The 16,861-nt window shown below is 40.0% G+C and overlaps 1 protein-coding gene across 2 annotated transcripts in view; it reads left to right on the top strand.

Moving 5' to 3' along the window:
- KLHL5 (kelch like family member 5) overlaps window positions 1-16,861 on the top strand; it is a 73,639-nt gene that overhangs the window by 38,694 nt on the left and 18,084 nt on the right. For both annotated transcript variants that reach the window (XM_059673280.1, XM_059673271.1), the window contains exon 5: window positions 5,316-5,528. In XM_059673280.1, the coding sequence (XP_059529263.1) occupies window positions 5,316-5,528 (213 nt within the window). The remainder of the gene's footprint in view (window positions 1-5,315; window positions 5,529-16,861) is intronic.

Genomic DNA, 16,861 nt, shown 5'->3' with positions numbered 1-16,861 from the left:
CAGCAAACATTTTACTTGCATGAATTTCACAATTGTCTACATATTCACTGATGGAATTTGGTGATAGTGATGATAGTGCAGTCCTAGTACAGAATATAGGAGACTGAAGGGGAGGTTTTTTTTTTTTTATCATGGATAAACCTCATTATAAGTAAGAAGTGTTCTTATTTATATAGAAATACGTTGTTATTAATTGTATCAAATTATATGCTCAAAATAAATCACAAAGGGTGCTCTGATTCAGAAGCCTAGAGGATAATGAGTACAGCTTGATTTAGGACAGCAAGAAAATAAGGGCATGTTGAGGGCATATTGTTAGGAACAACAACTCCCTGGTCTTCATTGTAGAGGGATTTAGGGAAGGGAGGGTTGTGGATTTTTAAGGAATGGCCGTCTGTCTACACTTGGGTCTTTACTCTTGTGCAATGATTGAAGACTCTGGTTTTAAATGCTTCATTTAAGGCAATACAGCTTCTAAGGGAAGAGGAAATGTGAGCATTTACATAACAAATACAGTTATCCATATTACTAATTTTGTCAACCTTTAGATGTTTTTCTCTACACTGTCCCCCACCCCCCATCCTTCTGTTGAGTTGCTTTGTCAGGGGATTGACAAGTACTTTAGGAATCATTCACTAGAAAAATAGAGATCTGGAAAAATTATAAGACCGAATATTTACAACTATTGGGAAGATTAATTCTACCTACTTCATAAGCTTAATGTGAGCATTAAATGAGTTACTAGAAGTTTAGCATTTAAAACGGTGATTGACACAGAGTATACTCAGTCAATAAATGACATCATCATAATTGTCGCCACATTATATAGATTTACTCCCTTCAACACGGAAGGGATTTATGTGAGTGGACAAAAAGCACTCAGACAAAAAGCACTCATACAAAAGCACAACATTTGTGATTCGTTTTTCTCCCTGTGGTATAATTACTTTTCAGAATTATTCTTGTTTATAATGGTCAAAGTGCTTCAAGTGAAAAAATAAGAGATTGTGCAACAGGGCAATACTATACAGACCTAGCATGGTGTTAGGTTAACATCTTAAAATAAGTCCTTTCAGAAGATTTAACCCCCTCTCCCCCCCCTTCTTTATTCTTCCTTGTAGAGTTCTCATTTTAACCTTGCATAGTTCTCATTTCAAGGTCAAATACGTTTTGGAATAACATGAATATAAATAAAATAAAGCTGGATTTTTAAACCTTTATAATCAATTCATAATTTAAGTAAGATGTCTTTCCTAGAAAGGAGTTTTATTCAGATGAAATATTTAGGTCACTCCTGTTGTTTACAGTAGAGGCACAATTGCTGCTTTTTTAAGACTTAGACATAAATTAAATTCAAATTAGCTCAATGTTCTTAAAGCTCTTCTCATAGCCAAGAAGTTGGGGTAGGGATTTTTTTTTCCTTTCAAGCCATTATTTGACATTATTCAGTTGCAACAGAGACATGAAATTGAATTCTAATAACAATAAGTAATTTAGAGGCAGATTGTGTGATTTGAATTGTTGCTATGGGAACTGAATGAAAGTGTATAACAAAATTCAATCTTTAATTTAAATAAATCCCTCAGTAATTTCATTTACTTAAAAACTATCCCAAAGGGGAAAGGAGCATAATGCTAGCAAATGTTAGGGTAGCATGATAGCTGTTTGTATCATAAAATGGATTCAAAATATGAAGGAAGTGTAATGCCACATTGTGAATTCAGTTGGCACAGTCAGTAAGTGGTGCATGTACTTTGGATGTTCCCTGATCCTGAATGAATACAAGTAGGGAAGGATGAGGAGTTCCTTCCTGTAACCCTAAAATCTGGAAACTTTTGTTCTTGTTCTGACTGCCACTGCACTTGACCTGGAACAAGTCAGTAAACCTCTACAAAAAAAGTATAAGACTGGTTATGTCATTACAAAATTTTAATGTCATTATGGATTTATAAAATAAATATAAGCATTTCATTTTAAAACTTAAAATTTTATTTTGTGATCTAGAAAACCTATAAAACCATGGAATTCTGCTAAAATACCTGCTTCAAAACCAAATACTTTTGAAAAGTACTTTGTTTAGTAGTATTTCTATAAGTTTTTAAAAATTAAATTTTCGCTAAGTACAAGTTATACTAAAATGGAATGAGTATGTTCTGAAATATATCAACAAATAATCAAAAGACTATTTAGCCCTAACTGGTTTGGCTCAGTGGGTAGAGCATTGGCCGGTGGACTGAAAGGTCCTGGGTTCGATTCCAGTCAAGGGCACATGCCTGGGTTGCAGGCTCGATCCCCAGTATGGGGTGTGTAGGAGGCAGCCACAATCGATGATGTTTCTCTCTCATCGATGTTTCTATCTCACTCTCCCTCTCCCTTCCTCTCTGAAATCAATAAAAACATTTTTTTTTAAAGAAAAGAATATTTAGCCCAGCTGGTGTGCCTCTGTGGTTGAGCATCAACTTATGAACCAGGAGGTCATGGTTCAATTCCTGGTCAAGGCACATGCCTGGGTTGTGAGCTCGATCCCCAGTGTGGGGCATGCAGGAGGCAGCTGATCAATGATTCTCTCTCATCATTGATGTTTCTATCTCTCTCTCCCTCCCCCTTCCTCTTTGAAACCAATAAATAAAAAATATATCTAAAGATTTTTTTAAAAAAGAATACTTATATAATAGGTTTTTCTCATTGATAAAATGCAATTAACCAGTTAACTGCCACAATATTTTGAATTTAATTAAAAAAGGTAAGCCACTTGCATCTATAAATGCTTATGGTGTACAAATGGTTAATACCATGTGAAAGTATGGCAGTAGTTACATCAGTGTTGTATAAATGTTGACTATACCATACACTATACCTTTGAGCAATTAGAAATGTATTTGATTTCTTCAGAATCTCATCTAATATTTTAGAATAAACAACTTTTTATATATCTATATGATCTTTGTCCTTGAAATTTTTAATGCCTACTTAATAGTCCATTGAGTTATAACCCCTATAGCTGGACATCTAAACTATTTGCTAAGTTTTACTTTTATAAATAACTAGAGGCCCTGTGCACAAAATTCGTGCACTCGGGAGGGTCCCTCAGCCCGGCCTGTACCCTCTCGCAGTCTGGGAGCCCTTGGGGGATGTCCAATTGATGGCTTAGGGAGTGGGCCTAAGCCAGTAGTTGGACATCCCTCTCGTAGTCCGGGACCCCTCGCTCCTTACCACTTGCTGCTCCTTACCACTTCGCTCGCTGCTCCTTAGTACTGCCGTGGAGGTGGGCTCACCAGCCATGAGCCTGGCTTCTGACTGAGCAGCACTCCCCCTGTGGGAGCGCACTGACCACCAGGGGGCAGCTCCTGCATTGAGCATCTGTCCCCTGGTGGTGAATGCACATCATATCGACCGGTCATTCTGCTGTTCAGTCAATTTGCATGTTAGCCTTTTATTATATAGGATAATAAAAAGTCTGAGCAACCATTATGGTAGAACGACCAGTCACTATGATGCGCACTGACCACCAGGGGCAGATGCTCAATGCAGGAGCTGCCCTCAGTGGTCAGTGCGCTCCCACAGGGGGAGCGACCACTCAGCCAGAAGCCAGGCTCATGGCTGGCAAGCGCAGTGGTGGTGGCAAGAGCCCCTCCCACCTCCGCAGCAGCCCTAAGGAGCAGTGAGCCTAGTGGTAAGGAGTGAGCAGGCCAGTGGTAAGGAGAGAGGGATCCCAGATTATGAAAGGGGCATCCCCTGAGGGTCCCAGACTGCAAGAGGGTGCAGGCCAGGCTGAGGGATCACCCCCATCCTACCCCCAGTGCACAAATTTCGTGCACCGGGCCTCTAGTATAGGATAATACAGATATGCATCATTAGAGAAGCATCAATTTCCTTCCCTCCTGAATTATTTAGTAAGGATTAAACTACTAGTGACATAATTGGGTTGAGAACTTCAACATTTTTATAGTTCTTGCTGTATGTTACCAAATCATTTTATAATGTCAGTATACAATGGCACAGAACAGTTTGCTTGAAGCCATTCCAGAACTGAGGTTTTATTAAAATATATTTCTGAAAATGATAACCAGTCATTTAAAATAGATTCACTGTGGCATCTTTAACAAATCATGATGAATTGAAGCAATTGAATTTAGTTAACTATTCATGTATGGTTTTCCTCTGAAAAATTTTTATAGAAAAGAATGTTAACCCTAGATATATTTTAGATCAGTACCTAACTAGGGTTATTGCATGCAATATGGAAAATATAATTCTCATTTTAATTTAGGAGATAATTATTGGTCTTTATCTGTAGCTCTAATTTAAACAGCCTTAGCTATTTTACTAAAATTCTGTGTGCTGAGACAGTCATAGCATGTTAAGAAGTGTAAGAAAAACATAAAGAGACAATATGTCTAGCATTTGCATTTAAATTACAACTATATAATCAATCCACTAAGACTTGTAACCTTGTATACCAGAGAGTACAATTCCCTTCTCTTCAGATTGCTTAGTACAATCGCCTAATAAAAGTCATTCTTTCACATCTAAGGGCATTCCTATTGCCCATTTCAAATTAAAAAGAGCCTGATTCGAGTATGTGGCCAGGGCTGAGTCATCTTTAGTATAAGGTCCTGGAGTCCCAGTACATTCTTGTACTTTGGCTTTTTCTTATAGACCAATAGAACTTTGTACATAAGTCAGATTAGAGGAGATTAAAGTTTTCAAACTAGACTTAAAGTCCTGGGTGGTCTTATAAATAACATTAAAACATTCTTAAAGGCCAGTGTGGTTTTAGGATAGTCCTAAGGACACATACTCTTCCCCAGGCAGTCTGAGAAGACTTCTGTGGTCCAGGGAAATCTAGCCAGCCTGGAAACCATTTCTGGGTGAGAGAAATAGCTTCACAGCTCACCCAGTATTTGGCTCCATTGTTGGCCAAATTCTATGGCAACCACAAATCTAAACTAAATTTTAATGTTAGCCTATCTTACATCTCATCTCTAAATTCTTTTATCTTCCTTTGAAAGACATGCCAAAATTATTCCCTAACTTGAGCAAAGCAATACCTGAAGGTCCCACGTCCATTTTTAAAATGTTATAAATGATACAACATTTTAATTCTACTTAATATAGAAATTAAAAGTTTAACAATATGACTGTAGTTTAAATTGTGTGTGTTTTTTTCTACTGTGTTTCTTTCCTAGCAAGCAGTAATAAATTGTAAGGAAGGTCTAACTTATAAACTATTTTGGCATCAAATAAAACCAGTATTGGACAGGAAAAAGAAAAAAAAAAAAGTTTTGTTTATACGATACTTACTTTCTCTCTAGGAACATTTCATGGAAGTAATTCGAAACCAAGAATTTGTATTATTACCAGCCAATGAAATTGCAAAGCTCTTGGCCAGTGACGACATGAACATTCCTAATGAGGAGACGATATTGAATGCACTTCTTACTTGGGTCCGTCATGACTTGGAACAGAGACGGAAAGATCTTAGTAAACTTCTGGCTTATATTAGGCTACCTCTTCTTGCACCACAGGTAAACAATTTTTGATTATTTAAAAACAATGTCATAATGTCAACAAAATGAGTATTCACTTTATGCTAATTACATTAATATATAGTTGTGTCTAGTTTTTTTTCTTTTTTTTTTTTTTAATAAATATATTTTATTGATTTATTACAGAGAGGAAGGGAGAGGGATAGAGAGTTAGAAACATCGATGAGAGAGAAACATCGATCAGCTGCCTCCTGCACAACCCCTACTGGGGATGTGCCCGCAACCAAGGTACATGCCCTTGACCGGAATCGAACCTGGGACCCTTCAGTCCGCAGACCGACGTTCTATCCACTGGGCCACACCGGCTAGGGCTAGTTTTTTTTCTTACTAGTCTATCCCATAGGGTTATTTTACGTATATTCCTATTAAGTGTGAGCTTTTTTAAAATATATTTTTATTGATTTCAGAGAGGAAGGGAGAGGGAGAGAGAGAAACATCAATGAGAGAGAATCATCCATCGGCTGCCTCCTGCACGCCCACACTGGGGATCAAGCCCGCAACCCGTGCATATGCCCTGACCTCAGAGAATCAAACCATGACCTCCTAGTTCCTGGGTCGATGCTCAACCACTGACCCAGGGAGGCCAAGTGTTTAAGTGAAAAAATAGTGAGGTAAAAAAATTTCGTGTATGTTTCAACCCAGCAAATCTGGCTCTGTCAATTAAATAACCTAATTGCATCAATTAAGTAACATTGTTGCTTTGAGGTTAGTAATTTTATTTGACTCAGCTACAAACCTATGCTAGAAATTGAAGAATTAGTAAAGCTGCTAATAAAAGGAACACTAGATCCTAAGAACCAGAAAATTTAGATTATTTCACTTGCCACAGTTAACTATTCACTAAATACTGGATTTTAATGATACATAAATTAATGAGATATGATAATAGTTTCAGCTCTGAGATTTTAAAACCCTGTGACCTAACACATTCACACACCTCAGTTTCTTCATCTGTCAAGTGGAGATAATATCCTCTCTGACCATCTCACAGGATTATTCTGAGGATCAGAAAAGTGCTCTGTGAAATAAACTGTGCTATAAATAATGGTGGTACGGAGAGATCCAAGATGGCAGCGGACTAGGTGGCTGTTACACTCACCTCCTCCCAGGACAAACTGGAATTACAACTAAAATACAGAACAATCAGCCTGAATAACCAACTGAATACTAGCTGGATAGAAGTTTAATAACCAAGGATTTACAAAAGAAGTCACATCAAGATGTTAATGGCAAATGGTACTAGATATTAGGTAGACATAATTGGTCAATGGAGCAGAATAGAGGGCCCAGAAATAAACCCATGCCTTACATTTGACAGAAGCAAGAACATACAATGGGATAAAGACAGTCTTTTCAATAATGGTGCTGGGAAAATTGGACAGATACATCCAAAAAATGAAATTATACCACCTTCTTACACCATACACAAGACTAAACTCAAAATGGATTAAAAACTTAAATATGAGACTCAAAACTATACAAATCGTTGAAGAAAACATAGGTTGTAAAACTTGGACATTTCTCATAGCAGTATTTTTTCTGATATATCTCTTCAGGCAAGGAAAACAAAATAAAAAATAAATGGGATTACATCAGGCTAAAATGTTTTTGTACAGCAAAGAAAACTATCAAAAAAAAAAATGAAAGGTCATCCCACTGATTAGGAGAACATATTTCCAATGAAACATCTTATAAGGATTTAATATCCAAAATTTATAAAGAACTTACACAGCTCAACACCAAAAAACAAACAATCCAATTAAAAATGGCAAAGGACCTGAATGTAAACTTTTCCAAAGAGGACATACAGATGACCAATGTACATATGAAAAGATGTTAAACATCACTAATCATTAAAGAAATGCAAATTAAAACCACAATGAAATATCACCTCACACTTGTCAGAATTGCTATCCTATATAATAAAAGCCTAATATGCTAAGTGTTTGGTCGTCCGTTCAACCAATCAAAGCATAATATGCTAATGATATGCTAAGGCCACTCAACCGCTCACTATGACATGCACTGACCACCAGGGGGCAGACGCTCCAACCTGTAGGTTAGCTTGCTGCTGGGGTCCAGCTATCGGGACTGAACGAGATGGAATGAACACACCCTGGAGCCCTCCCGCGGTCCTTCCACGCTGGCCAACCTCCTGCATCCCTTTCCGGCCCCAGTTTACACCGGTGAAGTCCCTTGGCCTGGCCTGCACCCTCTTGCAATCCAGGACCCCTCAGAGGATGTTGGAGAGCTGGTTTTGACCCAATTCTGCTCAACGTAGGAGCTGCCCCCTGATGGGCAGTGTGCTCCCATAGGGGGAGTGCCGCTCAGCCAGAAGTCAGGCTCACGGCTGGCGAGCGTAGTAGTGGTGGTGGGAGCCTCCCCGCCTCCGTGGCAGCACTCAGGATGTCTGAGGGGAGGGGGCCTAAGCCCGCAGTTGGACATCCCCCAAGGGCTCCTAGACTGTGAGAGGGCGCAGACTGGGCTGAGGGACTCCCCAAGTGCCTGAACGTTCTGCATCGAGCCTCTAGTCATCAATAAAGCAACAAACAATGCTGGCAAGGATGGGAAGAAAAGGGAACCCTCATGCACTGTTGGTTGAAATGCAGACAGGTGCAGCCATTGTGGAAAATAATACAGAGATTCCTCCGAAAGTTAAAAATGGAACTGCCTTATGACCCAGCAATTCCACTTCTAGGAATATATCTGAAGAAACTGGAAGCATATCTATTTCAAAAGAATATATGCACCCCTATGTTCATTTCAGCATTAATTACAGTAGCCAAGATCCAGAAACAGCCCAAGTGCCCATTAATAGATGAGTGGATAAAAAAAGCTGTGGTACATTTACACAATAGAATACTACTTGACTGTAGAAAAGGAGGAAATCTTCCCTTTTGCAACAGCATGGAGGGGCCTGGAAAGTATTATGCTAAGTGCAATAAGCCAGTCTGATAAAGACAAATACCGTATGATCTCACTATGTATAATCTAATGAACAAAACAAACAAACAAAATAGAAACAGACTCATAGATACAGAAAACAGGCTGACAGCTGTCAGAGGGGAGGGTGGTTGGGGGGCTAGGTGAAAAAGGTGAAGGGATTAAACAAAAAAACAAACAAAAACTCAGACACAGATAGTACTGTGCTTACCAGAGGGGAAAGTAAGGTGGGGGGGATGTTAAAGAGGGTAAAAGGGGAATAAATGGATAAATGGTGATAGAAGGAGACTCAACTTGGAGTGGTGAACACATAACACAATATACAGATGATGTATTATAGAACTGTACACCTGAAATCTATATAATTTCATTAACCAGTGTCACCCCAATAAATTCAATAAAGTTAAACTAATAACAATGGTATGATTATTATCACTACTTTACAATTGAGAGATTGTACAGTTGGTGTATTCAAGGCAATTAGCCATAACATATTTACATGCAAAGTTTTCCCTTTTCTACAATTTTGACTGGGATATACAGAAATGTCCTCTGCATACTTTGCTGCGCATTTTGAGGCCTTGAATAGAGAAAAGGGCCTTGAAAGTAGAGCAAGAATGAGCTGTTACTGCTCAACTTTTTATTGTTGTTTAAAGTGCCATAAATTTTGTCCTGTTTGTATTTATCTTGAGGATTCTGTATTATTTCTAGCTGATGTGAGCAAAAGTTGCTGTTTGCTTTCTACCTCACAGAGGCAAAAACCAATGTGGATGCTTGATAAGAAAGACCTTCCTCTTCAGAGAGAACGTTGTATGGGTTCATAGGAATGAAGTGCATGTATTTGTGACAATTAAGGAAGAATAACATCATAAAATTCTTCTCTCAAAATCAGATTTAAAGAAGAGAGTTATATTTTACTGGTACCTAGCAGAATTTTTTTCTTATCCTTTTTAGATGAGAGAATATATAACCTAAAAAATTAGACTTTAAATATAATCTGGACAATTAAGTAGCCTGACAATTTACTTCAGTCCTGCTGTTTCAAGTACAGTGGGGCCTTGACTTACGAGCTTAATTTGTTCCGTGACGGAGCTCATAACTCAAATTACTCGTATGTCAAATCTTAAAGTGAACGAGTGAGACACGTGATGCTGGGCTGATGTTGTGACGTTCACTGTGATGTTCACTGTGCCAACTAGCGGTGGGGTATCTGAAGCTGGCTCGTAACCTGAATTTTAGCTCGCAACTCAAAGCAAAAAATCGGCCGAGAGACGGCTCGTATTTCGAAAAACTCGTTAGTCAGGACACTCATAAGTCAAGGCCCCACTGTATTTATGGTACTACTAGGGGCCCGGTGCACGAAATTCGTGCACTGGGTGTGTGTGGGGGGGAGTGTCCCTCAGCCCAGCCTGCCCCCTCTCACATACTGGAAGCTCTCAGGCGTTGACCCCCATCACCCTCCAATCGCAGGATCGGCCCCTTGCCCAGGCCTGACACCTCTGGCTGAGGCGTCCACCCGGGCAGCGGGGACCCGCAGCTGCAGCGGCCCCATGATCGTGGGCTTCGCTTTAGGCCCAGGCAAGGGACCCCTAGCTCCTGGGACTGCCAGCTTCGACCGTGCCCAGCTCCCATCGCTGGCTCCACCCCTACTTCCTGCTATCACTGGCCAGGGCGGAAAAGGCACCTGATTCTCTGATCATGGCTGGGGGGCAGGCCCAGCTCTTAGCTCCCCGCTGGGTTTCCGATCACTGTCAGTGGCAGGGGGCTTCTTCCTGCTTTCCCTTTCGCCTCCCTGCATTGTGCCTACATATGCAAATTAACCGCCATCTTGTTGGCAGTTAACTGCCAATCTTAGTTGGCAGTTAATTTGCATATAGCCCTGATTAGCCAATGAAAAGGGTAGCTCGTACGCCAATTACCATTTTTCTCTTTTATTAGTGTTGATTTTGCATGACCCTAAGAGAACTTCAGATTTTCTGTTATCCAGGATACTGCTGATAATCATAGTTTTAAGATCTTAGATTTGAAAGGCACTTTGAGATCATTTAGTCTAACACCTAAATGAAGTAACAAACCAACAAAGTAAAACCATGTGATCAAAATCGCAAAGTGATTGCAGAATCACTTCTGCATTGTAGTTTTATTTGGTTTTCTACTTGACTAATATTATAGCGCTAATAAGACACTGAGATAGGACTCAAACTCAAGTAAAGTCTGCGCCTTTTCCATTGAACCATTCTGCCTCTTGTATATACTATGTGTAAAATTTCTGGGTGGGAGGAAGAAATTGATTAAAAAATAAATCTGTGATAGATATACCGGGGTAGGCAAAAGTAGGTTTACAGTTGTGAATACTCAAAACAGTTTATTTTTGTATTATTTATTATTGTATTATTATTATGAACCTACTTTTGCCCACCCCTGCATAAACATGGCATTATGAAAATAATCAGAGTAGCCCACCCAGACTGATGGTGGGGAAGCTAGGAGGACTTCCTGAAGTGTTACTCAATCTGCATCCTGAGTAAGCTACCCAGAAGGGGCATGGCAGCCTAGGAGAGAGAGGCGATTGTACCTAGTTATCAAGTCCTGAGCAAATATGTCATGTGCTGGAGTTTGAAGGTAGCTTGCCTGGCTAGAATGCAGAAATAAAAGGGCAGTGTTGAGAGATGAGGCTGGAGAGGGAAATGGACCAGATCAAGAAGATCCTCGAGTCATGGATTTCATTCTAAAAGCAATGAGGGAGCACTAAAGGGTTTTTAATAGGAAATAGCATAATTATCATTCCATTTCAGAAAGATCCTATAACTGCATTGTAGAGAATGGATTCAAGAGGTCAAAGTAGACACTCATTAGGAAGGTCATTGGATTCACACAGTAAGCATTCTGTGGCAGAGGAGATAGAGAAATTATCAGGCTCAACAGCTATTTAGGAGGTAAAACCAATAGAGCTTAATGTCCAGTTGAATGGTGGGGGGTAAAAAAATAACAGCAGTCCAGAATGATCCTGATTTGTGTAACTAAGCTAATGAAGGTGCTGTCAAATAAGAAAAAGGGTACAGGGTGAAGAGCTGCTTTTGAAGGTGGGAAAGGAAGTGGAAGAATCATGTTCCCAGAGCTTCTCGACACTTTCATATTCTTAGAGTCTAAGAATTTTTTAAAACTTCCTAAAGAGATTCAAGTTCAAGAAGGAGGAAATTTTGCCCTGACCAGTGTGATTTAGTTGGTTGAGTATCATCCCATGCCCCAAGAGGACACCAGTTCAATTCCCAGTCAGGGCACATGCCTGGGTTGTGAGCTTGATCTCCAGTCAGGGCATATACAAGAATCAACCAGTGAATGCATAAATAAGTGGAACAACAAATCCACTTTTCTCTCTCTTTCCCTTCCCTTCTCTTTCTAAAATCAGTAAATAAAAAATAATAATAAAAGATAGGGGAAAGGGGCTGGGGGATGATGAAATAGGTAATTGTAGTCAAATGGTATAAACTTCCAGTTATAAAATAACTAATTCCTGGGGATGTAATATACATAGTTAATAATACTGTAATGTATATTTGATCATTGTGAAGAGCTCTAAGAACTTCTTCTTGCAGTGGACATAAACAACAGTGTGGTGAGGCCAGAGGAAAGGGGGAGGGCTGGGTGGAGAGGTCTAAGGTGGGGAGGGGAATGGGGACATCTGTAATAGTGTCAACAATAAAAATAAATAAACAAAAAGTTCTCCTTGAAAGAAAACAATGTGTCACTGTAGTGATCATTTTGTAACATATACATACTAGAGGCCCGGTGCACAAAAATTTGTGCACTCGCTGGGGGAAGGGCATCTCTCAGCCCGGCCTGTGCCCTCTCGCAGTCTGGGACCCCTTGGGGGATGACCACTTGCTGGCTTAGGCCTGCTCCCTGGGGAATTGGGCCTAAGCTGGCAATCAGACATCCCTCTGGCAGCCCGGCAGCCCTCGGGGGATGTCCACTTGCCAGCGGGGAGCAGACCTAAGCTGCAGTCGGACATCCTTAGCGCTGCTGAGGAGGCAGGAGAGGCTCCCACCACCACCGCTGTACTGGCAGCCATCAGCCTGGCTTGTGCCTGAGCAGAGCGTCCCCATGTGGGTGCGCACTGACCACCAAAGGGCAGCTCCTGCATTGAGCGTCTGCCCCCTGGTGGTCAGTGTGTGTCATAGTGACCAGTCATTCCCAGTCTTTCTGCTGTTAGGGTCAGTTTTCATATTACCCTTTTACTATATAGGATAGAGGCCTGGTGCGTGGGTGGGGGCCAGCTGGTTTGCCCTGAAGGGTGTCCCGGATCAGGGTGGGGGTCCCGCTTGGGTGCCTGGCCAGCCTGGGTGAGGGGCTGATGGCTGTTTTCAGGCTGGCCACACCCCCTTTAGGGTGGGGGTCCCCACTGGGGTGCCTGGCCATTCTGGGTGAGGGGCTGAGGGCCATTTTCAGGCTGGCTGGCGACTGAAGCTCCCAGCCTCTCCTTTTTTTTCTTTTTTTTTATTCTGGGATTTATTTACCTTCTATAATTGAAACTTTGTTGCTGTCACTGGAGCTGAGAGCTGGCTCTTGCTCCAGCTCTGAGGCCACGGCCTATTGAAAGCAGGTATATGGGGTTTGTTTAGCTTCTATAATTGAAACTTTGTTGCTTTCCGAGCTCAGGCGGGGAACCTTGGCTTCCTCCATCACTGGAGCAAGCAAGCCTCCTGCTTGCTTCAGCTGCATGGCTGCCAGCAGCCATCTTTGTTGGCGGTTAATTTGCATATCTCCCTGATTAGCCGATGGGAAGCGTAGCGAAGGTACGGTCAATTACCCTTTTTGTCTTTTATTAGATAGGATATGAAATCATTATATTCTAAAGCTAATGTGTTAATGTCAATTATATCTCAATAAAAAATTTAAAGGATACAAAAGCATGACAATTATTTAAACTGTCCAATACCTATCAAATAATAAATGACTAATGTTCTTAAAAATTGCCATTAGGTCCAGTTACCTTAGAATTTACTTTTGTGAATAGTTTCTTTCTCAATGAGGTTTTACCTTACTAGGTTAATATGAAACGCTCTACTTAGCCTAGCTAGATCCTTAAAATCATATAGGAAATAACATATATGATTGTAATCCTCTGCCAAATAATCATTTTAGTGTGCCCTTTTCAAAAACTCTTAATAATCCAGAAGACAAGTGCTTGTGGTCATTTTATTTTACCTTTGAAAGCATTCCAAATTTTTCTATTTGATCAAATTTTAAAGCATGTAAATACAAATACTAGGGCCTATATACATTATTTAAAAGATATTGACACCTAAATTCTTAATGTTCCCATGTATAGCCTGTACTACAAATATCTTGGCCTTCACAAGTCGGTTCTTAATTCTCACTGTTGTTTTTTACTAAAAGTCAAAAATATAAAATGAGTTCGTATTTATCTTTAGCATTCTTTTAATTTGCAACTTTTTTAATACCAAAACAATTTTTAAAGCCTGTAGAGTTCATAAATCATTCACATTCTATTTTGGAGGGAGGATAGTTTTAGAGAAATAATCATATGTATGCTGAACAAGTATATGAGTAAAGATAAAAGTTCACAAATTGAAAATATTTCTTCTATTTTATAAATGCTTTTATTTTAATAATTTGCCATCCTTTTACAGCAGAGAAGGCACATAGTATTCACCTAAAATGCAGAGTATACCTGAGTCTGTATTTTGTAGTTCTCTCTCAGTGCCTTCTGAAAGATTTTTTCTGCCTCCACAGCAGTGCTAAGGATGTCCCACTGACGGCTCATCCAGCCGTCGGACATCCCCCGAGGGCTCCTGGACAGTGAGAGGGCACAGGCCAGGCTGAGGGACACCCCCCCCCCCCGAGTGCACAAATTTCATGCACCGGGCCTCTAGTTTATTCATAATTTATAGGCTGTCAGTATGCTAAGAAATATGTTATACTTCAAATTGCAGTAACTATTAAGTCTCTCAAGATTACCTTCTATAATTTTTTACATTTTTATTTAGAAAGGACTAAAGAATTATTTATAGCAGAAGTAATATAAACATTAAGATTAATATAAATGAGCCAACTCAGTACATATTCATTAATGGCTTCTGGAGCAAGTATAACTATTTTGTGTGCATAGAAGAAATATGGAATAATTAATACCAAAATGCATACTCTAACATAGGTCCTGAGACATATGTCTTACTTTGGCTTTTTGGCCATCAGTGTGCTGTTCTCTGTTTCCAAATGTCACAAACTTTCTTACAGTGACTTTTGTTGGAAGCTTCCTTTTCTTCCATTATCAAAATATGAACATATTCTCAACATCGTTCGTCATTAAGGAAATACAAAGTAAAAACATATTTCCCACTCACTCAAATGTCTAAAATGAAAGGAGATGGTCACATTTGTTGGTGAGAATGTGAAGAAACAGGAACTCTTATATTATTGCTGATGGGAATATAAAATGATGCAGCTACCTTGGAAAACAGTTTGGCAGTTTCTTAAAACATTAACATAAATTTACCATATGACCCTGCAATTCTACTCCTAGATATCTACTCAAGAGAAATGAAGACATAAATACTTCCATGAAGACTTGCACACAAATGTTCTTAACAGCTTTATTCATAATGGCCAAAAACTGGAAACAACCTAAGTGTCCATTAGCTGGTGAACAGAAAAACAAAATGTGGCATGTTCATACAATGGAATATTATCTATACTAATAAAAGAGTAATATGCTAATTAGACTGGGTCAACTTCCTTCCGGACAAAGCCACGGTGGCGGGGGCTGAGGCAGAGGCGGTTAGTGGCAATCAGGCCAGCAGGGGATCAAGCAGTTAGGGAGCAGCTAGGCCAGCAGGGGGGCAGTTAGGGGGAGACCAGGCCAGCAGGGGGGCAGTTAGGGGGCAATCAGGCCAGCAGGGGGGCAGTTAGGGGGAGACCAAGTCGGCAGGGGGGCAGTTAGGGGGCAGCCAGGCCAGCAGGGGGGCAGTTAGGGGGAGACCAGGTCGGCAGGGGGGCAGTTAGGGGGCAATCAGACTGGCAAGCAGAGGCGTTTAGGGGCAATGAGGCAGGCAGACAGGTGAGCGATTAGGATCCAGCAGTCCTGGATTGCAAGAGGGATGTCCCAGATTGGAGAGGGTGCAGGCTGGGCTGAGGGACACCTCCTCTTCCCTCCACCCGCCGCCCGCCCGTGCATGAATTTTATGCACTGGGCCTCTAGTTCAACAATAAAAAGAAATGAAGTACTGGTATATGCTATATATGGATGGACCTAAAAAATAAGCTAAATGTTTTAAAAAGCAAGGCATAAGAGATCACATATTGTATGATTCTGTTTACATAAAACATCTAAAAAGGCAAATCTATTAAGACAGTTTGGTGCCTGGGACAGGAGATGGGAACAGAGATTAAGAGTAAATAGGCATGATCTAATTGAGGTGATGAAAATGTTCCTTCCAAAACTGTTTTAATGGTTGCATAACTTTGTAAATTTGCTAAAAACCACTAAATTATATACTTGAAATGGTGCATTATGTGATGTGTAAAATACACCTTATCTTATCAAATGCAATACTGTAGGGTATCAAAAGGAAGACCAGGAAGGTCTTTTTCGGGGAATACAAGAATTGTTGAGGTTCAGGAAGTCTGTTGCAGTAATTATTAATTGCATTAATAACATAAAGGAGAAAAAGCCATATGATCATATCAATAGATGTGTAAAGGGTATTTGAGGAAAATTTTAGCAATCATTCTTAATATTAAAACTTTAAAGTAGAAAGGTAGAGAAGAAAACAACCTAGATATAATAAAGGTGAGTTACTAAATGCTATAGCAACTATTATCCTAAGTAGTGAGATACTAAAGCAATATGAGTTCAAACCAGAAACAAAAATACTCTATATTGCTCAATGTCATTATTCATCAGAGAAATGCAAATTAAAACCACAGTGCGCTATCACCTTACACCTGTCAGAATGGCTATCATCAATAATTCAGCAAACAAGTGTTGGCCAGGATGTGGTGAAAGGGAACCCTCCTGCACTGTTGGTGGGAATGCAGATTGGTACAGCCACTGTGGAAAGCATATGGAGTTACCTCAAAACGTTAAAAATGAAACAGACTTCTGGGAATTTATATGAAGAAACCCAAAACACTGATTTGAAAGAATATATATGCCCCTGTGTTCACTGCAGCATTATTTACAATAGCCAAGATTTGGAAGCAGCTCAAGTGTCTATCAGTAGATGAGTGGATAAAAAAGCTATGTACATTTACACAATTAAACAGTACTTGGCTGTAAAAGAAAAAAAAAAACGAAGGAATTGCCTGGCTGGTAGTTCAGTTGGTTGAGTGTCATTCTGTACACC

Source organism: Myotis daubentonii, chromosome 1, assembly GCF_963259705.1.
Source record: "Myotis daubentonii chromosome 1, mMyoDau2.1, whole genome shotgun sequence".
Classification (NCBI taxonomy): domain Eukaryota; kingdom Metazoa; phylum Chordata; class Mammalia; order Chiroptera; family Vespertilionidae; genus Myotis; species Myotis daubentonii.
The sequence above is the reverse complement of the archived record's forward strand: the minus strand, read 5'-3'. Positions and strand labels throughout refer to the sequence as shown.